Source organism: Colletotrichum karsti (genome assembly GCF_011947395.1).
Source record: "Colletotrichum karsti strain CkLH20 chromosome Unknown Scaffold5, whole genome shotgun sequence".
NCBI classification, from domain to species: Eukaryota; Fungi; Ascomycota; class Sordariomycetes; order Glomerellales; family Glomerellaceae; genus Colletotrichum; species Colletotrichum karsti.
The window spans coordinates 464,477-487,015 of record NW_024065905.1 but is presented as its reverse complement, the minus strand read 5'-3'; the positions used below and the strand labels follow the sequence as shown (position 1 = coordinate 487,015).

The window sequence follows — 22,539 nt, the reverse complement described above, 5'->3', positions numbered from 1 at the left end:
AGGGTGACTGGTGAGTTAACCTTTAATCATAATTCAAATATTTTGAGGTCCCCGTATATATGCCGCTCTATTTTTGTTCTACCGCCGTCTAGCTAATCATTTTGATACGTCCCTCGAGGACTGGGGCAATGACCCGCGTCCAGTCTACAGTGAACTCGCCCTCTCGCAGGGGATCACACACCTCCGCCTTCACATTCGCAGCCTTTGCCCATCTGGCGAAGAACTTGCGCATAAGAAGCAACTCCATATCAATCTGATCCACGCTGTCGGCCTCATCCTCGGTGTCGGAATCGTCTTCCGATTCCTCTTTCGGAGGCTTGGCGTTCAGAGCGTGTCGCTTGACCATCCATTCGGCCCACGACTTGGATTCGACATCGGGCTTGGGATCGGAGGTGCCGGTCTCGGCGGGGGTCTCCCACATCTTGCGCGGCTCGACAGGCGTGTGGCACTTGTCGGCTACCCGGACCCAGTGCTCGCTTAGGTTCTTCCATTGGCCGACTGTGCGCAGACTCATGAAGTATTGACGCAGCATGGCGGAGATGAGAATGCCGTTCTCTTCGCAGACGATCTCCTCGGCCGTGCCGCCCTCAGGTTCGACAAGTAGACTGGTGTATCCATCTGATAAGGTCAATCACATGAACGTTGTATCATGCATATGGATTACGAAACGTACCTTTTCCTCTGCCCATGTAGCCTCGTGTGGCAAGCGTGTACTTCTTATCCATCTGCATGGGCCCGCCACCGAGGCTGGCTTCGACGATGCGAGATCCAGGTTTCTTGCTCGGGTCGAACGTGTATTTAATATTGGATACTTGAGGGAAGCGGCCTAAGTTGTTAGCAAAAGATATGAGAAGCTACCCAAACAGACCACGAGACGTACCTTCTTGCGCTGGGTACTGAGAGACACCGTTTTCGAGGGCATCCCAGATTTGTTGACCGGTTACTCTGATGAAGATAACGGGGTCCTCGAAAGGAAAGCAGTTTGTGATATCTCGGACGCGAATGGCACCAGGCGGGTAAATCTGATCACCTCGTATAGTACCAGCCGCCATCAACGCGCAGTCGGCGTTGTGGTAGTGTCTCATGACGTCGCACACGAAGTTGCCCATGTTACTCTCCTTCATTCTGACGGTCGTGAATCGTGCATCCAGGGGAGCAGCTGTCCATCCCACGGATTTTGCGAGGCTGTGCTTAAGCTTTGAAGTCAAGTCCTCGGTGAGCTTCAAGGTTTCTTGGTCTTCTGCGATAGAAGACACGATATCGCGCCGCTCGATGTCGAAATCCCACTTGCCGGAGCCATCCTGCTTCTTTCGAACCTCGACGTAGCTGAGTTGCTTGAAGTCGGAACCTGAGCGCAGCACGTGCGTGCCGTTGATGAAGCTGTGAGCGTAGTAATGATCGTGACCGCCGAGAATGATGTCAATCAGGCCATCCGTCTTCTCGGCGAGCTTGTTGTCGTTTGGCTCACGCTGGTGACTGAGGCAGATGATGATGTCGGCTCCCTGGGCGCGGAGTTGGGGCACCAGCTCCTTAGCAGTCTCACTGGCAGACTTGTAGATGATGTTGGGGGGCAAGCTGTTGATTGTCTCTAGCCATTCTCTCTCACCAAGTCCAATGAGACCGATCTTGATGCCATTGGATGATGTGATCATGTGAGTGTGTTTGGCATTCCCGAGAGGGACGTTCTCGCCGAGCGCCGGATCCAGGACATTGGCGAGGAGCCAGGGGAAGTTACATTTGGCGGTGAGATGCTCGAATTGCTTGACCCCAAAGTCAAAGTCATGGTTCTAGACGTTGTGTTAGGTCACTGCACCATTGAATTGAGTTGATGCTAACTTACGCCAACGCAGGTGCAGTCGACGCCGATCTTGTTAAGGACAGGCACCATGTGCTCACCTGACATGATGCAAGTCAGCACAGGTTCACAGCAAACGGTGGACACGTGAGATGTTACCTTTTGTGACAGAACTTTCCAGACTTGGGTTGAAGACATCGCCCGAAAATAGAGTCACCAGCTCGGGCTGACCCTCGAAACGCTCATCATTACGGTACTCATTGACAGCCGTGATGAAGCGTGCGACACCGCCCACGGGCTCAGCACTGGACGGTTCCAAGTGGTAGACGTCGTTCAGGTGGAGAATGCGCAGGGCAACGGGGGCATCGGAACCAGAGCTGAAGGTCACGGCAGGCTCATCGGGAGCTGGGGTATTCTTAGGCATGACGAGAGGTGATCTAGGAATAGAAATGTAGTCGAATCGGGACGCCAAAGACGGACGGTAGTGATAAGGTTCCGAGCATAGAATGTGGCATGTGCCCCTGAGTTTGTTGACCTTCCACACCGCAAGTACCTTCCTTCGACCCAGGTAGCTGAGGTAAGGTTAGGTTTGGTGCGCGAGCTGCCGCTGTGGACGGGAGCGGGGGCGGGGCAGTGAACACGCCACGGCGCGATACTGGACAGCTTTCAGTGGGATGATTCGCTGAAGCTGGCTATCGGTGAAGCTGTGGCAGTGCAATAACCAATGAGAGACCAAGAATTGCCAATTGCCGAGAGAAGCACGTGACGATAAGTGAGAAGGTGGACCCTGGTGGGGTGATGCTATTTCTGGCGCGTGCTCCATCTGATAACGATAAGGCACCTAAGCGAGCCACTGACGATCGATCTCCCGCCTGCCGTCTTAACTTCCATTCCCTCCGTCTCTTTGGGACGAACCTTTTTCTAACGTCGACAACTCAACTCTAACGACCCGATGTGAGATGAACATCTTACACTAGCATCGCCACATCAAGCGTCTTGGCTGGCAAGAATTTCTACCAGTCATGTCTTCGTTTCACAAAACAATTTCCTGATTCATGCCAAGGCTTTTCTTTCTCATTCAAGGGCGCTGCTGTTGCTAAAGGTAGACTCATTCCTAATGTTCTCATTCGACTGTTGGTCCCATATCCCTACCACCTTGCTGCCACTAACACTTCTAGCCTTCGACTTTGGGTCTTGGCTCGTACCATATTCTCTCACAACTAATCAAGAGAACACAATTCAAACGCATGCCGATGCTGCTGAATGCTGCGCCCGCGTCTTCGGAAGCGGCCTCCTAGACCCCAACGTTCGTCCCACGACAATCATCCGCATGACGCACTCGGCGCTCTCCCGCGTCAGTTTCTCCGCTTCCAGGATGGCCTCGTCTAGAGTCGTTGGGCGTTGCAGGATGCACGTATACGCATCGATCCCGACGTCGTAGTTGACCCGCGCCCCTGGTCCGATGGTGCCAGCGATGGCAATGACAGGGAGTCCATGCTTCTTCGCTCGCTGTCCAATCTCGGCTGGAATCTTTCCTCGCGGAGTCTGGTCGTCGATTCCTCCCTCGGCCGTGAGGACTAGGTCGCAGTCCGTGAACAGCCCGTCAAAGTCGACATACTCCGCCACCACCTGATATCTTGGCCGAAGCTTGGCACCGACCAGCCGCAAACCGGTGCCCAAACCTCCAGACGCTCCTCCGCCCGGCGAGAGAGACACCTTGCTGTCGCAGAGAAGCCGGCCGGCAACCACAGCAAGCACTTCCATGGCTGCCGAAAGACGCTCCGTCTGCTCAGTCGTCGCGCCTTTCTGTCGGCCAAAGACCCTTGCAACACCTTCAGGGCCGCTGAGCACATTTTCCCAGTTGACAGCGACCTCAATGCGGACGTCTCTTATGCGCTTGTCGATCCCGCCAAGATCAATGTTGGCCAGACGCAACAGAGACTCGCCCCCTGCCGCGATAGGGAGCGTGAGCCCGTCCTGATCAATAAGTCGGGCGCCAAGAGCTTGAAGCATTCCAGCGCCGCCATCGCAGGTGCCGGAATCACCACATCCGACAACAATTCTCTCGGCTCCAGCTCCAATTGCGGCGGTGAGTAACTCTCCAACCCCGAATGTGGTGGTGATGCCGGGGTTGCGAAGTTGAGGCGGCACCAGGCTCAGACCGGCGGCAGCTGCCATTTCGATGACAGCAGTCTTGGCCGTATCAGGGCTCTTGTTTCCAAGAATCCCGTAGAATGATGCAACTGGACAACCGACAGGGCCGGTGACAGTAATAGGGTGGATCGTACCGCCAGTCGCAGAGACAAGGGCTTTAGTGAACCCCTCGCCTCCATCGACAAGGGGCACCTTGCGGACAGAAGCGTCCGGCATAACTGCCAGTACGCCGGCCTCGATGCAGTCGGCGGCAACATCTGGCTCAAGACTACCCTTGAAACCCGAAGGGCAAACGAGGATTTTCATGCCTTGGGCAGCCGAGTAAGAAGTCATTCTGCCGTCTTGTTGTCTCGTTTGTCGAGTTGGTTTGAGATTTTTGCAGAGGTCTGAAGTCTTCGTGAACTTATGTAAACGAAACAGAACGAATGTTGAACAACGAGTGGAATAAGTACGAGCGAGTGTGATGGGAAGGGGCAGTGATGGTGAGCGAAGGTGAATATGAATCTGAGGACTTTGTTCATCAACAGCTTCAACTGCTGGGAACGGTCATTCTTATAGCGTAGGTCAGGCACGATGGCGTTGACTGGTCCTGTTTGTGATGGCCACAAATAGCTCATTTGTTTGCAGCCGTAACCGCTGCGGATGTTGCTTCAACTCAACACCACCGAAGAAGCTCGATATCGCAGACCAGCTACCCAGAAGTGGCTATGTGACATTGGTAGTTACGATGTCCGCCATTTCAGAAACAGGTATTCGATCGTGTGATCACAACCACCGCTACTCCGAAATTACATCATTTCTCAGCCCTGCGCGTGCTCATTGCCCTAATCGACAACGGCGGTGCTTGAACCCGACATGCAATCATGTCAACGACTCTACGGCGTAGCATCGCGTCCACGCAAGTCATGATGGGCACAGCCTTCAGAACCCCAAGACAACTCGCCTACCAGTTCACTACATTCATGAATTGTCTACTTTCGAAGGTATCACGGCCAGCATAGCCTGCTCTCGGCAACAAGTGAGCACGCGATCAGGATTCGCCCAGATCTCGTATCTCGACGAGGTGAAACAGTGGCAGCCCGTCATCCGGGAGCGTATCTCCCAATCACACCTCAGTGCCTGAGCTATAAATAAGGATCGCGCGATTTATCCAGGATTTGCTTGTGTTGAAGTGTGCAATGTTCCTGGGCGCAGTCGAGAAAAATGTCACTCCGACACGCATCATCAGCCACAGTTGATGTAGCCCCGCCGATCGACTTGCCAAGAAAGCTTCGGCTGTCCTTTCTCACCCCATTTCGCACGAAGACCCTTCACTTACACGATTTAGCAGCAGTGATGGTCTCTTGGCACATTCACACTGCTGGATCTAGGGATGTGGTCGTGGGGGTGGGGATGTTTGACTGTCGCCGGCTCATCAGCCCTGGGCTGGCCACATCATCCGAGGCGCTGTTCTCATGAGCGCATGAGGCTATGCTTCTACGCCCGACGATGTCGAACAACGGACGTCTTCGTTGCGTTATGTCTTTGAGATATAATAAAATCTAGAAATGTCTCACGAAAGACTCAAGCTACCGTCAGAAAGTAATGTGATCAACATCGTCTCTTTTCCTATTCCTCCGGTCACTCGCTCCCAGTCATTCGTTATCCGAAATCATGTCTAAACCCCATGCGTACGCCTTCATCCCTCGCAAGCCGGTGCCGCCGGAGCCGGAACTCGACCACCTCAGCCTCCACCGGACCCTGACCCGGTCTCGGTCGAGCCTGTGGCGGGGATGGAGCCCAGGACTCCCTTCTTTCTCGGAGTACGAGCGCACGGCGTACAAATTCCCCTGGCTCCAGGACCCCGACAATCTCTACTCCCGCGACAACCTGGGGAGCAGACACCCCGACATCATCCTCGAGCACCCGGGCCCCACGGATCGTTCTCACTTGCTCTCCTGCGACGACAGCGCGCAGGCCGGTCCCTCTATGATCCCCCCCGAAGAGAAATCCGTGCATGAGCACGGCATCAACTCTGATGATCCCGAGGATCCGAATCTTGTTGGTTCCTTTGCTTCTGCTGTGGTTCTAGACTCGAAGGTTAACTTGACGACAGGTGACGTGGTCTGGGCCCTCGGACCCGATGAACCCCAAGAACTGGCCGAAGTACAAGAAATGGACGGCTACCATTCTCGTTTCTTGCTTCACTTTCATCTCACCGGTATCCTCGACAATGCTGGCCCCGGCGCTAGACACAATCGCAGATGATTTCGACGTCAAGTCTGATATCGAGACTTACCTCTTGATGTCCATCTTTCTCCTCGCCTATGCCGTAGGCCCTTTCGTTCTCGCGCCATTATCAGAGATGTACGGCAGGGTCGTGGTGCTTCAATCAGCCAACATGTTCTATCTCATCTTCAACACCGTATGTGGGTTTTCTGCCTCGAAAGAGCAGATGCTGGCATTTCGGTTCCTTAGTGGCTTAGGCGGAAGTGCTCCTCAAGCGGTCAGTGATCTCCCCATCATTTTTTGATACGTTGACTAATGTGCTCCTCAGCTTGGAGGTGGTGTCTTGAGTGACTGTTGGAGGGCGGAAGAAAGAGGGACGGCGACCGCGATCTACAGCCTCGCTCCCTTCCTCGGACCGGCGGTTGGGCCGATAGGTCAGTTATATATCTGGTCAGACTTCTCTCTCATGTAAACTCAAATATTTCACAGCCGCTGGATATCTCACGCAGTATCTGTCATGGCGCTGGATCTTCTGGACAGTCTCCATCGCCGACGCCGTCGTCCAGATCCTGGCTTTTCTGTTCTTGTCGGAAACGTACGCCCCCAAGATTCTAGCGACAAAAGCAAAGGGTCTTCGTAAAGCCACGGGCAATAATGATTTGCGTACCGAATACGAGCGACCGGATAGAACGTTCGGCCAGACGCTGCGGAAGAACTTGATCAGGCCGTTCAGAATGCTTTTCACGCAGCCCGCGTTACAGATTACCGCACTTTACAGAGCCTACCTATACGGATTGATGTATCTTGTGTAAGTAATCTCTGAAATGATTTGAAAGTTTAGCAACTAATAGGGGGTAGGCTTGCCTCGTTTCCTTTCGTTTGGAGCGAGCAATATGACCAAGAACCCGGACCAGCAAGTTTGAACTACATCTCTCTGGGTGTGGGCTTCGTGATTGGGCTGCAGATATCCGGGCCTCTCATCGACAAGGTATGAGAAAAGCAAAACGCAAAGGCAGTATCTACTCACAACTACTAGGTTTACCGCAAACTCAAGTCCCAAAACAACGATATCGGTCTCCCCGAGTTCAGAATCCCGCTCATGTTCCCAACCGCCGTCGTAACACCCATTGGTCTCCTCCTCTACGGCATCGCAGCACATTTCAAGGTCCATTGGATCGTCCCCAACATTGGTGCTGGCATCTTAGCTGCGGGACTGATTCTTTCGTTTCAGTGCGTTCAGACGTATGTCATAGACTCGTACGAGAAATATGCCGCCAGTGCTGCGGGCGCGGCGGCTTTCGTGCGGACCATGGCTGGATTCAGCTTTCCACTCTTTGCGCCACGGCTGTATGATGCGTTGGGGATTGCGTGGGGAAACGGACTTCTAGCTGGTATTGTGCTGGTCATGGGGATTGTTGTGCCGGCTGTCATGTGGAAATGGGGCGGTTGGCTTCGTGGTAGAAGTCAGTACTGTACTGGTTGATTTGTATGGCGGATCAAACCTGTTACAATAACCTTGATGTTGGGACTGTAATGCTCAGTTCGATTACCAAACTTATGCTTGTTCTCCACTAGTACAATAGATGATCGTTAAATATTCTTACCTGCATCGAGTTGTATATGATTCCGGTGAAACCGACACTAATTCCACACGTTTGGACTTCGAGGAACTCCGCCAACGAGAACCCACTTTCACAGAGATTTCGGCGTGAGAAGTGATCCTTTCTGATTGGATTCAAAAAGTTATGGCCGATGAATATCTCAAGGATTCAACCCGGGCGCGAATCACGATTCAAGACTCGACATACTACACTCCAAGACTCACTACATGCGGCTACCATCTCGCTACACGCCTAGAGTGTCCCGGCCGAAGGGATTGCGCGGACGCGTGAACCGACGGCGAAGCAGGGACTCCCCGTTCCTCTGCGGCTCCGGTCTCCCAGAGTCGAAAGCGTCGAATCGCTGGCGAATGAGATCGCCGGCCGAAGCCTTTGATCTCCGTTCCTCCCTCCGTCGGTGCATTTTCAGCCAAAGGAGCCACACCGTTAAGACGACCAAGGTCAGGGGTACCGCAACGGCCCAGAAAATCCAAAACCGAGGGTTAACGGTCGATTCCCCGTTCTCAGGAGACCAATTAAACAACTCCATCGAGAAGAGCGTCTGTCTCCCTGGTCAGCTGTTCCCGCGGCAAGTGAGGCTTCGATAGGGATAACTAACCGCGATGGATGCCCCTGGCAGAAATATGATGCTCATCGTCGCCAGGGTGAACATTGCAAAGCTATCGTCTTTGGCAGTGCGTGCAATCTGCAGCGACAAATTCGCCATGTCGTAGTTGCTCTGGTTGTCCCGCTGCGCAACGAGGTTATAGATCTATGGTTGTTGAATGCGATATCAGTGATGTGAATATTGTGTCCTTTGGCAGCAAACTTACAATCTGTAGCTGACTAGATGCCTTGTTGGACTCCCTCTGTATCTCCAGAAGAATCCCCTGGTGTGTTGCATCAAGAACCTGCAGCCGGTACTTGAGACGAGTTGTGGATGTTCTCATCCTCCTGGACCAGAGGTCTTCCGGCGATTTCCCTCCACCACCCTCTGGCAAAGACTTTTCTATCTTTGATAATATGGAAAGTATCCGCCCTGAGAGCATGATGTTCGCCTCAATTCGCGCCTCGTGAGCTGGCAATTTTGAGATAGCACGGTTGAGCGACTGGGTCATTGCTTCGAAGCTGTCCTGCGCAATTGCATTCGCTGTTTGCGAGTCCTAGGATGATGTTAAAATAGCTCCAAAGATGGCGGGCAATCAATTCCTGATCTTCATATGGGTTTCATACCTTCCACTTGTCAAAAACCCCCGACAACCCTGTGCGGGCTTCCACGTGTTGGAGGTCGTTCGCGGTATGCCTCACCGCGACCAAGCCACCCATAGCCAATAGCTCGCACATGATTACCGGTAGCAGCATTGGATGTCTAGTATCGTCTATAGCGTTGCGTATCTTGTGTTCAAATGAGCTTCTTTCGACATCATCCATGCCGAGAATGAAGGCATTAACAATCCGTCGTTGAGCGTCGAAGAGAATCCCTGCTGTCCAGTCTTCACCTTGCGACCGCGGAAGCCTGAAAGAGTACTCTATTTTCATATGTTACTTAGATGGCTATGTACGCAAGACGTTTTCAAACTTACGGATGCAACTTTGCCGCTCGGGATCTTCTTGCTCTAAAAGCATAGGGACACCTTGAACCAGGTTAGAAATCCTGTTACTCCACAGGCAGAAAGAGGAATGGGTATCTTTCACCTTCCAGAGCCCGATATACGATATCATTCGGGGTCTCCAAGGCTGCAAGTACATCTAGAAGGGCATACCTATCCCTGAACATCATGTGTCCAGGTCTACTGCCATGGCCACACACACTGATAGCAAGGCAGGAATTAGCTTGTGACCTAAAGCTGGGGACGTGCTCTAACAGTAGATTGAAGGCTGTTTCATCGCCCGGGACTTCAGTTTCGTCTTTTGACAGAAGCCACTCTTGGAGCCTATCGTGGTCGGTCATCTCCATTAACAATCCATCGTGGCCTGTCTGCATTACCTAATCTCGTGTAAGCAAAGTTGACAGTACTTTGGCAGTTACTTTATCTTCGACTACTAACGTCTAGTATTGGTACTCTGCAAACGAAGCTTTTATGCTCAACGAACTTGAGCATGGACGGCAGGACGAATCTTTGCTTGATCTCGTCGGTTGCATGCCTGGAGGGCGATCCTTCCGAAACCTGCTGCTCCTCTGTTGACTGTCGTCCGGAAGGCAGCGATGGATGCGTTGCTGACTCCTTGATGGCGCTGATTGCTTCCGACATTGCCACCGTGTTCACCTGGATCACCATGGTTTGAAGGATAGATTCAAGGGCGCGGCTGTTCTCCTCCAAGCCTGAGACATTAGCGCTCAACTCTATATCCACGGTCGCACTTTCTTCGAGTTGCATATTGATAAGTTTATTTATGACCTGCTGCGTTCTGTCGAAAGTGCGCTGGAAGTCAGCAGCGACGTACTCTGGTAGCTCACCCCGCTGCTCTCGACTTAGATCACTATAAAGAGGCTCAATTTCCATAATTCGTTCCGCGGTGGTCATAATTCGCTGAATTATTCTTTCGTGATGCGGGTAAGTCGCACCAGGGCGAAAAAGGCGCAGCTTTTTGTAATAAAGATTTGCGAAGCTTACTATGTTGGCAATGGTGTCGATAAGACTGCGTCGATCCATATTGTGATGTATACCGCGTCTAAATTTATAAGTGATGTTTCAGAACAAAGGAATACACTATCTTTCTGGTTAAGTTACCTTGCTGGGCTTTGTCTCAGGAATCAACGAAAACAAAATGGACATCAGCGCAGCATGTGTTTACTTATAGGACCAGTCGTCTACGCATCAGCTCAGGCCTAAACCCAAGGCGAGTGGTTGGGCTGACATGCAGATGCGGACAGAAATTACGCCAAGAACAGCTGATACACAAAATCATTGTGACCTGTCACAAGTACCCTTTTTCTTCACTCCGCCCTCCGACCCTCCAACCCTCCGCCACTCCCTATACGGGGAAAACCGTCCATGATCAGACTCACATTAACCCAAAGCCTGATCGTCAGCCAGCGGGTCTATAGACTTCCCTACTAAATTTGGAATGCATTGTGAATTCTCGGCGACGTACTAGATAGACGTTGACTCTCATACCTTCCAGTATCCAGTCCAGCTTCCGTAATAGTCTTTTAGATGAAAACTTTTAGTCCCAAAACACTTTATCTCCAGGTCTGAACTGGTTAGATTGTAGATATCTCGTGTTGACCTCATTGGCAAGGCTGCGGCTCAAGTTCGCTTGGATGACCCTGACGAACTGTAACCTCAAAGAAAGTAAGGTACCTCACATAAAACCGCTCCACCAGCGGGCTGCTCGTCCAACAATCTAATTTCGTAATTTAGTGAGTTTGGTTTGGAGGAGTCATAGATTTCAGACCTGTGACCAATAATATCTCTGATAACACAGTCAAGACCTTTTCAGTCGAGATGGCCTCGTGTATCCGTGGAGTGCGTTTTGTGCCTTCCAGCACCTACACCCTGAAATGGCCAGGCTGAATGTCAACCTTGATAGATTTTCAAGCGCAGGTGAGGTCTGTAGGTTTGCTTCCTGCCTGGTTGCTATGGTCTCGACAAAGTTATAATTCCACGTGATTCAGTCAGGTGCCAATTATGCGGGTAGGACCTTCGGGGACCTGAGGTAGATTGTGCCTACCCATTGAAGAAGGATACACGCATTCACAAATTACTTCCTCTCTCTTCCATTTCCTCTTCTTCATTTTCTTCCCAAGCATCGACACTAACATCTCACACCCCGTGCCTTTTTCTTTCGTCGCTGCTACCTGATCTACCTGCCTACATCGCACCGACCTTCGCTATGAAATACCTCACGATGACACGTGACGACATAAAGTCGATGAATACGCACGCCAACATCGACAAGGTAACCGTCGGCGCAGGCATTCTTCGTTTCGATACCAACGGTCCCAAGATTCTGCTGCTTCGACGGAACGCCAATGAGAAGTATTATCCCAACGTGTTCGAGATGCCCGGTGGCAAGGTAGACGCCACGGATACAAGCATTCGCGACGCTCTCGTCCGGGAAGTCGCTGAAGAGACTTCCCTCCACGTCCGTGACGTTCTCGGTCCTCTGCAACCCATCACCTACACCACCGAGAAGCGTGAGAAGGACGCTTCCGGTCATGACAAGATCATCAGCCGCAAAGCATTGCAACTAAGCTACGTCGTCACCGTTCAGGAGGGAACCGATTTCAAGGTCAATCCCGCGGAGCACTCGATGGGCATCTGGACCAATCTCCAAGCCCTCTCCCACTTGACCATCACCGAGGAGATGAAGAGCCTGGTAACGGAGGTGCTCTCTTGGGCAGACAAACAAATGCCTAGGAACACCAAGAACTGGGAGTTCTCGAATACACCCTCGTTTTATACATTATCACCACTTGGTGGCGGAAAGCAAACCTCTACCTGATTGCACTACTCTCTCCATGCTTGTCCCTGCATACGTTCGAACTCCAGACGATTTTGCGCAAGCATGCTCGACATTCTTCTGTTACTCGCAACATCATCTGGGCACATTCCGGAAGAGACTCTCAGAGGACGCGAGGGTTGCCACGGGCGAGATATTGATTACTCCCCGCCTCATCGAGGCAAACATCAGTTCACGAGTCGTCGAGCCACTTGGTTTGGACGATATCGGAGGCTTCGTACGGTCAGGGGAACAACCGTCGGTGTTTTCGTCACACAACCTAGAACAGCTTTAATAATAAGCATAATTGGAAGGACTTGTTGAATAACATTCGTCTTTTGAGATTAGGGTATGTGTTCAGTAATTACAATTCTTATGCTCACATCTATGTGAGTGGCCAATGACAATATGCGTCCCGGGATATCAAAGCTGAAACAGAAAACATCTCAATCTAACCTTCGTCGTCCACATTCACCTCTCTCAAATCGATGCCCTCGCAATGTTCTTGCCAGCGACCAGACCGGGTCCCTTCTCCGTGAAGAAAGTCTTGGCCTTGGCGGCGCTGACGATGAAGCCCGGCAGCTTCATCGTGTTGAACTGGCCAGTCGCCTTCTTCTTGCCAATGGTGACAAAGATTTGCGGCTTCGTCGTCAGCTTGAGGTCCTTGACCTTGGCCTCCTGGCCGGTGAGGACGGCATCGAGGTTGTCGGCAAGGTGCAGCGCCTGGCCCTCGGCGCGCATGAGCTGCTTGGCCTCGAGGTTGCCGGCATCGCCAGCGCACCAGACGTTCCTGAGACCCTCGACGCGGAGGTCGTGCTTGAGCTTGATGCTGCCCTTGTCGTCGAGAAGGTGCTCGGGGATGAAGGACGTGTTGGGGCGCACGCCGAAGAGAGGCAGGTACAGGTCCGCGGTGAGGGTCTCGCCGTTGGACAGCTTGATGGACTTGAGGGAGCCGGAGGTGTCGGCCTCGGTGACCTTTGCGTTGGTGACGAGCTTCACCTTGAGGGACTGCAGGCTCGTGGCGGCGATCTTGCCGAGCTTGGGGAGGAGGCCGGGGAGCGGCGCGTCGCCCTCGACGACGAGGGTGATCTGCTTGGTGGAGCCGTAGGCGTGGCCGAGCTCGCCGGCGGTCTCGACGCCGGTGGCGCCGGCGCCGGAGATGATGATGGAGTTGGCGGCCTTGACCTCGGACTGGAGGTTGTGCAGGGCGGTGACGGTCTCCTCGTGGGTGCCGAGGGTCTTGAAGGGGAGGCCGCTGGCGAGGCCGGAGCCGGTGGCGATGACGAGCTCGGCGTACTCGATGGAGCGGAGGCCCTCGTTGGTCTCAACCTGGACGGTGTTGGTGGAGGGGTCGAAGCTGGTGGCCTTGCCGAGGACGAACTCGAAGGCGTCCTGGGGGTACTTGTCGAAGCCGGGCTTGATCTGCTGGAAGAGGGTGTCGTCGGAGAACTCGCCGGGGATGAGGGCGCGGACGGCGGCGCAGTTCCAGTACAGGTGGGTCGAGGGGGAGACGAGGGTGACCTTCAGGTCCTTGACCTTTGGCTGCGTGTACTTGAGCAGCTTGTGAGCGATGCCGAGGCCGGCGTAGCCAGCACCCAGGATGACGACCTGCTTGACCATTTTTGCGATGTGTAAGAATGGATAGACTGTGAAAGATGTGCGAAATGGTCGGCGGGAATAATGCACGCTGTGGTTTTTCCAAGGGAGGCCAGACGGAAGCAGGCGCCGGCGGGTTGGGGTATTTAATTCGGGAGGGCGGCCAAGGAACGGGACGGGGATGCCGTGGGGGAGTGCGGGAGGGAGGCAAGATGACAACGCGCAAGAACAAAGGACTTGGGAAAAGGATACTAGGCGCAGCGGTTTCTGGGAGAAACGGGGAAGGGGGGGATAATGAATGTTTTTATCGACACAAAGGCAAAGGATTCAGGGTGAGCCTCTTGTCGAACTCTAGCCGGCGCCTCTCCCCCAAAGTCCCATGTACAACCACCGACCACCCACAAAAAGGTTCGGCCGAACGATTACTCTGCCGTTCGGGCATTTTCCTCTCCTCTCTCTCCTCTGCGAGATCCAATCTAATGTTTCAGACGAGGGAGCGCTCGGATTATTCAGCTGGAGCGGGACAAGCGAGATTGGGTTGGTTCACTTTCTAGTTCTTTCCTTTTTTTCCCAGGATGGGATCAGACCACGGGGGGCAGTATTTCGAGAGGTTGAATCAATGGGAGAAAAAAAGCATCGAGAATCCTATCGGGAACGCGTAAGGATGGTGTAAGGTACTGTACACACAAAGACGGCATGGCAAGGATTTGGTGCGGCAGGGGTCCGACTGGCCGAGTCAAGGTAACGGCGGAGAGGGTGCCACGGCTTATTGGCGTAGCGCGCGCTGGCTGAAGGCTCGAAGGAAGACGAGTAATCCGCATTCTGGATACAAAGTGGTTCCTCTGCTCGGGTTATTCATCCAAAGGCAGAGTCTTTGCAAGCAGGCTGCCATCGGATTTCTCTGTATCCATATGTCGGGCTATTCATTCCTTCTTCGTGATGCTCCCCGAATTTCGGATTCAGTCTAGGCTCATGCTGCGTGATGGATTAGGAGAGCAGATCACCCCAGGACCGGGGTCTAATTCTAATGATGGGCTTTCGCAGTTGAAAGCCGCAGTCCCTTAGTCAGGGGGTTGGGCGGCGCATTGGTAATACTCGCGCGCGGCTGTAGTGTAACCCATAAAGAAGCACAGAATAAAAAATGAATGCGACAGGTTTTTTCGAATGGAATTTGATTCCGCCCAAGCCATTTCCCTCATCATTGGATCGCGTCGGCGTTGGGAGAGCCCGTTCGCCGTGTATTTTGCACTAATCCGGGTCTAGCCTGGTGGGGTCGCTCGCCGGGCCTGGCGCCGGGCCCACGCCGTGACCCTGCGCGGTGCTCGGGACCGTGTGGGGCCCGCTGATTTGGGCGGGAGACACAGTACGGCGCTAACACCCGCACGGATGCCCTTTCTCTCACTCTCAGTCGCCTTCTCATTCTCATCGCTCACTCTCACCTGAGTTGAAAGGGGTCATCACCCGTCACTCACTCTCTTGGCTCTGCCACGTCAAAAAATGAAACTATGTCATCTTTTACTGAGCAGTATTTCGACACCCTATCATCTGTATCGTCGACATTTTCCATACAAGAGGCAGGGAACATTACAGTGCCCGCGTCGTCCATCCCATCACAGACTTACACGTCTCCATCCGGTAATTGAGCCAAAGCTTAACAGAGCTCTGGCCAGTGAGCGCCAGATGCATCCCAGTCATCACACCATTTCGATCCTGATACCCTTGCTCCCTTTCTTCGGCATTGAAACGGCAAGGTCGAAGTCGTACTCTACATCGACGTCCGTCGTCTCGTAAAGTCTCATGTACGGCAACGCGCGTAGCGTCACCGCCGCAATGGCGACGTGAAGCTCGCAGTACGCCAGCCTATCGTTGAATCATCACATCGGTCAGCACGGGAGCTCAGACGCCCAAAAAAAACATCGGATCACACGGATGGTTAGAACTCACTGCATGCCCAAGCACTGCCGGCTCCCCTTCGAGAACGTGAGCAGATACCGCTCCAGCCCCCTCTTCCTCTGCCCGTCCTCGTCAAGCCACCTCTCCGGCCGGAACTTGGAGGGCTCCGGGAAGAGCCGCTCATCTGTGTGCATGATGTACGCCGACATGCCGAACGCGTAGCCCCGCGGGATGACGTGGGAGACCTCGACCGGCGCCGAGGCCCCCGGCGGCGTCCACGTCCCCTGGTACACCACGTCCTCGTCGGGCGCGACCCGGGGTAGCCGTGACGGCGATCCGTACATGAGCCGGAGCGCCTCCGTGACCACGGCGCTGAAATACGGGAGGCCTTCCAGCGTCGCCCAGTTCGGGAGCTCTTTCGGGTTGGGGGCGACGGTCGAGAGCTCGGCTCGCATCTTCTCGACGACGTCCGGGTTGCGGAGGAGATGGTAGGTGCATATGCTGAGGGCCGCTGCTGACGTCTCGGTTCCTGCTGCCAGGAAGACGTTGGCTTCGCCGGCGAGGCGTTTGATGGACTTTTCCTGGGGAGGGAGATCGGATTCCAAGAGGGCGTGAAGCACCGTCGTGCGGTCCCTCTTGATCCCCGCTTCATAGGCGGACTTGGTCTGTCTCACCATCTCGGGAAGTTTGATCTTAGAGTGCTCCATGAGGAGCCCAATCTTCGCCGAGAGGGGCTTGACAACCCAGCTATTCACAATGCATCAGCACTCACTTCAGGGCCAGGGCACCAATAGACTCACACAGGGACAGCCTCCATCAGCTTCGTCGTCCAGGGGAAGTGTCTCATAATATGAATGAGATGGAACATGACGTACACCGCCTCCTTGAAGTTCGGCTCCCAGGTCGGCTGCTGCAGAAACCCGAACCCCTGGCCGAAGCAGTAGTCGCTGACGATATCGGCCGTGTAGCAGCTGAAGGCCGAGGCGGCGTCGAATGGGCCCCGGCCGCGGTACGCGAGGAACTTGTCGCAGAGCCTTTGGGCATCTTGATGCACCACCCATTCGAGCTTGGCGATCTGGGCTCGGGAGAAGTACTTGCTTGCTGCTGATCGGCGGAGTTTGTGGTGCGCGTGGTCTACGGTTCCAAAGCCTCCCTGTGGCATGTGTTAGATGGTGAATATTGGGCATGGGCATCTTTCATCACTGACATTTCTCAAGCTAGACAAGAACACAGTCAGCAAACATTGACTTGAGGCCAAGGTGCTTCAACTCACTCGTTGGCGAAGCCAGCAACGAACATCTCCGACTTGTCGCGCTTCTTTCCACCACTTGCGTAGATGACATCCACGAACTCGGGGTCGTTGCAATGCACCTCGTCCGGGTTGATCCGGACGATGGGACCTGAAGGTTTCTCGGTCAGTCACTGCGCATCTGATACTGTTGCTCACGCAGCATACCGTATATCTCATGCATCCGCTTGATCTCGTGGGTAAAGCGGCCCCAGAGAACCACATCGTACCAGACCTCGTACCAAAACGTCGCCCCGGCAAGCCTCGGTCCGGGAAACTTCGCGAGCGGGTGGAGCGTAACGCGGTAGATGGCAAGGAAGGTTCCGTAGAGCAGCCACAACGCAAGGCCGGCGCCGAGGAGCTGGGGCCACAACAAGCCCGTCCACGAGATGTCAGTCACGAGGCGAAAGCACTCCATTGTTAGGTTTTCTCGTTACCTCGGGGAAGGCAATTCTTCACGAAGAAGCAATCATTTAGACACAAGGCGGGATGCCGCTGTCCTAAAGTAGGGAACCATAAAGACTCAAGAGTCGATCATGCTGTGCCTTGATTGATCTCCCGATGGTTGAAAGGGGCGACTCGATCTATCGAGAGTCGACAGCGGGCGTTGTGTCCGAAGAGCATGCTCTAATCGTGCTATTGGTAGCCACAAGTGGCTTCGCCAACCGTTCCTGGCTTAATCATTTTGCTACGGTAGCTTGCGCTGTGTGGAATCGACCGGCTGCCCGCTAGCCGAGCCTTTGTAGTGACGGAGAGACCAGACGTATGTACCTTCGAAATCTGTACCCTTGCCGGAATATGTCTAGTAAGCGGTTTTCCGTGATGTTGCCCATCTGTTTGTGTGGCACATGGTATGGTAATTGCGTAATGGAAGCGATTTCTGCAGAAGTCACGGGCGACTGGGTGTTGGCAACCAAGTTCTCGGGTTCGGGCTCGCCACGACTTCTTTGATGGACTTCCATGACTGGAATGATGTGCAGTAGACCAAGGGGATTGTCTCAGCCTAGTCAGTCAAGCCACACAAGCTAGGAGCGGGCTGAGCACGCCGCCTCTTCTATGGGTCTTTCTATGAGGGTCTAGATCTTGACTAAGATGGATCACTCTCAGTATCAGCCTGCGGCAGTTGTTCAGACATTTGATCAGCGTTGGTTTTTCCATATTAGCTGCGCCTATCACAAGATGGACATTCGAATGTTTACAGTGATAATCAGAACAACGTTTGGATCATGCATGATCAGGGAATGGGAATGACGAATAAGATTCTTGTTGCTTGTTGCTTCGAGTCTATTATCTCAAATATCTAGATCATTTAGATGCTCTACTCACTCATGCATCATCAACACTGCTCAATGGTATTACTTATTTCACCCTCGCCAGGGCCGCAGAAGAGATCGCCGCATGAATTTCGCCTTCCGCACCGTCCTCCAGAGGAAGCAAAGGCGATCTAACGGTCGCATGCTCCAAAATGCCCCGCGCAACGAGCGCGTGCTTCAACGCCACGGTGCCCTCCATGTGCGACCCCCTGTGGTAGACCGCCTTGGTCACGGGAAGGAGCCTGTCGTGAATCTCGCGCGCCTTGGGATAATCCTTCGCCTTGCCGGCCTTGATCATCTCGATGAGCTGCTCGGGCGCAATGTTTCCGTACCCGACGAGCATGCCATCGACATCGAAAACGGTGTGCAGCAAGTACTCGTCGTGGCACGTGAGGACCTGCAGGTCGGGCCTCTCCCTGCGGATGACGGGGATCTCGGTGTCCCAGCGCCTCATGTTCCGCACGCCGTTCTTCATCGCGAACACGCCCGGCTGCGCCGAGATGTCGAGCAGCGTCTGCAGGTTGTACGTCGCCTTGGTGGCGTCCGGGTACTGGAAGAGGATCAGGGGCAGGCCGCTGACCTCGTAGACGACCTTGTACCGGTCCTGCGGCGCGCCAGGCTGGTAGCCGAAGCGGAGCCAGCCGTGGGAGGGGTACAGCAGGCCGGCAGCGGCGCCGGCCTCGCGGGCGCGCTTGGCCTCCAGGGCGGCGACCTCGGTGCCCTCGCCCGTGATGCCCGCGATGATGGGGATGCGGTTGGAGACGGACTTGACGAAGGCCTTGATGACGGCGACCTGCTCGTCTTGCGTGAGGAAGGTGCCCTCGCCCGCGTGGCCGAGAACGACGAGGCCTTTCACGCCGGGGATGCTGCCGAGCCAGGACCCGAGGCGCTGGATGGCGTCGTAGTCGACTTTGCCGTCCTTGGTGAAGGGGGTGATGGGCGCGGGGGTGAGGCCGCGCAGGTCGAGGCTGACTGATTGAGAACCCATTTTGAAGGATTTGAGAGAAAGAGGAGGGTGTGGAAAGAAGTCGAAAGGTTCTCTGAGGTTTTGCTGCGAGTTTGACTGTCTTGCTGTGAAGACTGGACTCGAACAAGTCGCATCAGGACCTGATTTATATGATCATGATGTCCCTCATGCCGACGACCTCGCGTTTAACAAAGAGCCGAAGTCGCGTTTCGTGATAGCGAAGCACCTCCACGAGTTTCATTTAGGAGAATATCGTCAGGAGATCCTGATCAGACATAGTTGATTATCCCCCGCAACCCCGCGTCTCCGGAGTGAGATTCTCTTTTTCCGGGCTAGTCCGGGCTGTGAAGTCCGAGTTTTCGGAATCACGACTCATGGCCTGGAAATGCCAGCGCCACCAATCTTACCAACCAATAGAGGTAAAGAAACTAGAAATTAACAACAGCAATTACGTACCGATCGAATGGTACAAAATGTGGCCCCATTTCACCGCAACGTTTGTGCCATCATTGCTGCACCCCAGAAGCTTGTTGTAATAATGCCTCCTATAGAACTTACGCGAAGTGGATGACAGCTAAAGACTTTAGGGAGCTGAGGGGGATGCTTCTTCAGCCGACTCATCCGTAAACTCGGATGTCGTTCACATCCTTGAGGTTTCCGAATGTATGCGTAGTCCGGTATTCCGGACTGGATCAAACTATGTTATTCCGCGCCAAAGAGACTATGAGAAAAAAAGCGTTTCCGGTTTTCTGCCCGGAGGACCCCAGCGCCAAGGACAGCACCCCAGATTCCTCTCGTTTGGCCCCCGCAACTCCAGACTCTCCCAGGATATGGTAGACTGTCCATGCCCCTTTCCCCAGACAACTCTCCCCAGGTGGCTGGTTAGTCGTTTTCTTTTACCTTGTTCAACTATAAGAAAGGCAGGTTTTCTGTATCCAAGATTTGCCTATTGTTACACGCCAGGCTGGTTCTCGGACAGTTTCTTCATCAAATCCCGCAAACATTTAGTTACTTCCAACCAGTGTCAACATGGCGGTGACGCGAGGATCGTCTGACCGTTCCGACGTAGAACAGGTGCCTCACGAAAAGGACTCAGTCGCCCACAATGAATTTCAGCGAAACGGAGCCCTGAATACCGAAGATAGAGATTTTCTGGCAAACTTCCCCGACGATCGGAAGAAGAAGGCCATCCGGAAAATCGATGTAAGCCTTCAACCAGTCAACCTCGAAAAAGCAGCTCTATCATTCTTCTTTGTCAACATGGAGCTATAATGGCTGATTTTCACGCGCTGCTACTAGTTCCGATTGATGCCGATGCTCGTTCTCCTGTATCTCATGGCATACCTCGACAAGACCAACATCGGCAACGCCAAGATAGAAGGCCTCCTGGACAGCCTTCACATGACGGGGGTAGACTACAACATCGCCCTCTCGGTCTTCTTTATCCCGTTCGTTCTAGCAGAAGTTCCGAGCAACATGATACTCCACATGTTCAAGAAACCGTCCATCTACATTGGAGGTATCGTTACTTGTTGGGGTGTCGTCATGACTTGTAACGGAGTCGTCCACAACTTTGGAGGTCTGGTCGCCGTCAGAATCTTTCTGGGCCTGTTCGAGTAGGTTGAATCATCAGGTGGATGGATGTAATCCAGCTAACGTCTGTGTCTAGAGCAGGTTTTCTTCCGGGTGCGATTTTGATCATCTCCAAATGGTACCTCCCAAACGAAACGCAAACCCGGGTTGCTATTCTATATACGTCTGCCGCCTCTGGAGGAGGCTTCTCAGGTCTCCTTGCTTTCGCAATCGCCAAGATGGACGGCGTCGGTGGCTACGAGGGTTGGAGATGGGTAAGTCTTCACTATACACGAAGTCTCAACCGTGCCTGACATACCGAAGATCTTCATAATCGAAGGCCTGGCTACCGTATGCATCGGAATCACCTGCTTCTTCTGCCTGGTCGACTCGCCCAGCTTATCCAAGTGGCTCGACCCCGACGAAGTCCGCTTCCTAGAGCTGCGTCAGCAGGCCAGGCGCGTCGTGCAGCCCAACGAGTTCCGGGACAAGCACTTTGACAAGGAATCCTTCATCTCCGTCCTGACCGACTGGAAGATCTATCTCCTGATCCTCGCCAACTGGTCGAACGCGGTGCCGAACTACGCCATGAAGTTCACCATGCCCCAGATCATCAAGAACATGGGCTACACCTCGGCCAACGCGCAGTTGTTGACGATCCCGCCGTACGCCGTCGGTGCCGTGTCCGCTTACCTGTTCTCCGTCTTCGCGGACCGGTATGCGTGGCGGATGCCGTTTATCGTTGGGCCACAGCTGTTACTTGTTGTTGCTTTCAGTATTCTCTTCACCAAGAGCGATGATATCAAGGATAACATCGCGCTTAATTACTTTGCGGTTTGCTTGGCTTGCTTCGGGTGAGTTTTCTCTGAGTGATATCGATACTTCAAGACTAACTGGGACTTTAGCATGTACCCCATTCTGCCCGGAGTCAACGCGTGGAACGTCGCCAACACGCCCAGCCCGACGAAGCGGGCCATCAGCATTGGCTTTCTTGTTTGCGTTGGAAACATTGGAGGGCTGATTGGTAGCTACATCTACCTGGACAAAGAGGCGCCGAGGTACCCAACTGGTTTCGGGACTTCGTTTGGTTTCGCCTCGGCCGGGATCATTGCGGTTGTTGTTCTTGAGATTTTGTTGCATCGACGCAACAAGAAGAAGGAGTTGCTGAACGAGGACGAAGTGAGGCAGAGATATTCGGACGAGGAACTTGATCGTATGGGAGAGAAAAGCCCGCTGTTCAAGTATGCTCTTTGAGAAGACGTCTTGGCAATGTCATGATACTATTTATGTGGGAAGTCGCAGTGATAGTTATGCAAGTTGAGTTCCTGTTCTCGATAACATAATTGTCTACAAACGAGGTCCCTTAAGAGTGATCCTAGAGTAAAACGTCTCGCACTTTCGAGAACTTGGAGTCCCACAAGAGTAATGCTAGCCTCCAAATCGGCTTCTCAAGCTAGCCGGAGCCCTCCATCGCCAGCATCCACCTCGGTGGAGCAACAATCCATCACAACGGCCGGTTGGCCCAATGGCAAGGCGTCTGACTACGATTAATCGTGCAATCAGGAGATTCTGGGTTCGACCCCCAGGCTGGTCAAGTGAATATCTTTTTGGTCATTGCTCATTGACGTTAATGAAAGAAATTCTTTTTGGACCTCTTTTGGATTGTGGGAAATAATCGTGGATCTCGTATATTTCCTATTGCATTTGCT

General features: G+C 53.5%; 9 protein-coding genes across 9 annotated transcripts; 3 read left to right on the top strand and 6 right to left on the bottom strand.

Moving 5' to 3' along the window:
• Positions 1 to 88: 88 nt before the first annotated feature.
• CkaCkLH20_02145 (5'-nucleotidase) lies at positions 89 to 2,219 on the bottom strand (the record flags this gene model as incomplete). The annotated part of the gene is made up of 5 exons (XM_038884864.1): positions 89 to 618; positions 674 to 826; positions 881 to 1,787; positions 1,841 to 1,896; positions 1,955 to 2,219. 5 exons carry the CDS (start codon positions 2,217 to 2,219, stop codon positions 89 to 91), a joined length of 1,911 nt encoding a protein of 636 aa, XP_038749652.1.
• Positions 2,220 to 3,034: 815 nt separating this feature from the next.
• On the bottom strand, positions 3,035 to 4,282 carry CkaCkLH20_02144 (uncharacterized protein; the record flags this gene model as incomplete). The annotated part of the gene is made up of 1 exon (XM_038884863.1): positions 3,035 to 4,282. One exon carries the CDS (start codon positions 4,280 to 4,282, stop codon positions 3,035 to 3,037), a length of 1,248 nt encoding a protein of 415 aa, XP_038749651.1.
• A 1,320-nt stretch (positions 4,283 to 5,602) lies between these two features.
• Positions 5,603 to 7,640, top strand: CkaCkLH20_02143 (MFS multidrug transporter; the record flags this gene model as incomplete). Its single annotated transcript, XM_038884862.1, has 6 exons — positions 5,603 to 5,989; positions 6,045 to 6,434; positions 6,486 to 6,591; positions 6,647 to 6,965; positions 7,016 to 7,145; positions 7,194 to 7,640. The coding sequence occupies 6 exons, from the start codon at positions 5,603 to 5,605 to the stop codon at positions 7,638 to 7,640; spliced, it is 1,779 nt and encodes a 592-aa protein (XP_038749650.1).
• Positions 7,641 to 8,002: 362 nt separating this feature from the next.
• Positions 8,003 to 9,117, bottom strand: CkaCkLH20_02142 (uncharacterized protein; the record flags this gene model as incomplete). Its single annotated transcript, XM_038884861.1, has 4 exons — positions 8,003 to 8,317; positions 8,375 to 8,527; positions 8,589 to 8,918; positions 8,989 to 9,117. 4 exons carry the CDS (start codon positions 9,115 to 9,117, stop codon positions 8,003 to 8,005), a joined length of 927 nt encoding a protein of 308 aa, XP_038749649.1.
• Positions 9,118 to 11,592: 2,475 nt separating this feature from the next.
• Positions 11,593 to 12,204, top strand: CkaCkLH20_02141 (NTP pyrophosphohydrolase; the record flags this gene model as incomplete). Its single annotated transcript, XM_038884860.1, has 1 exon — positions 11,593 to 12,204. One exon carries the CDS (start codon positions 11,593 to 11,595, stop codon positions 12,202 to 12,204), a length of 612 nt encoding a protein of 203 aa, XP_038749648.1.
• A 477-nt stretch (positions 12,205 to 12,681) lies between these two features.
• CkaCkLH20_02140 (uncharacterized protein) lies at positions 12,682 to 13,821 on the bottom strand (the record flags this gene model as incomplete). The annotated part of the gene is made up of 1 exon (XM_038884859.1): positions 12,682 to 13,821. One exon carries the CDS (start codon positions 13,819 to 13,821, stop codon positions 12,682 to 12,684), a length of 1,140 nt encoding a protein of 379 aa, XP_038749647.1.
• A 1,670-nt stretch (positions 13,822 to 15,491) lies between these two features.
• On the bottom strand, positions 15,492 to 17,396 carry CkaCkLH20_02139 (cytochrome P450; the record flags this gene model as incomplete). The annotated part of the gene is made up of 6 exons (XM_038884858.1): positions 15,492 to 15,657; positions 15,742 to 16,437; positions 16,491 to 16,843; positions 16,898 to 16,907; positions 16,964 to 17,090; positions 17,147 to 17,396. The coding sequence occupies 6 exons, from the start codon at positions 17,394 to 17,396 to the stop codon at positions 15,492 to 15,494; spliced, it is 1,602 nt and encodes a 533-aa protein (XP_038749646.1).
• Positions 17,397 to 18,337: 941 nt separating this feature from the next.
• On the bottom strand, positions 18,338 to 19,279 carry CkaCkLH20_02138 (dihydrodipicolinate synthetase; the record flags this gene model as incomplete). The annotated part of the gene is made up of 1 exon (XM_038884857.1): positions 18,338 to 19,279. The coding sequence occupies one exon, from the start codon at positions 19,277 to 19,279 to the stop codon at positions 18,338 to 18,340; it is 942 nt and encodes a 313-aa protein (XP_038749645.1).
• A 1,008-nt stretch (positions 19,280 to 20,287) lies between these two features.
• Positions 20,288 to 22,084, top strand: CkaCkLH20_02137 (major facilitator superfamily transporter; the record flags this gene model as incomplete). The annotated part of the gene is made up of 6 exons (XM_038884856.1): positions 20,288 to 20,461; positions 20,558 to 20,874; positions 20,928 to 21,105; positions 21,155 to 21,546; positions 21,607 to 21,684; positions 21,736 to 22,084. 6 exons carry the CDS (start codon positions 20,288 to 20,290, stop codon positions 22,082 to 22,084), a joined length of 1,488 nt encoding a protein of 495 aa, XP_038749644.1.
• Positions 22,085 to 22,539: the final 455 nt, after the last annotated feature.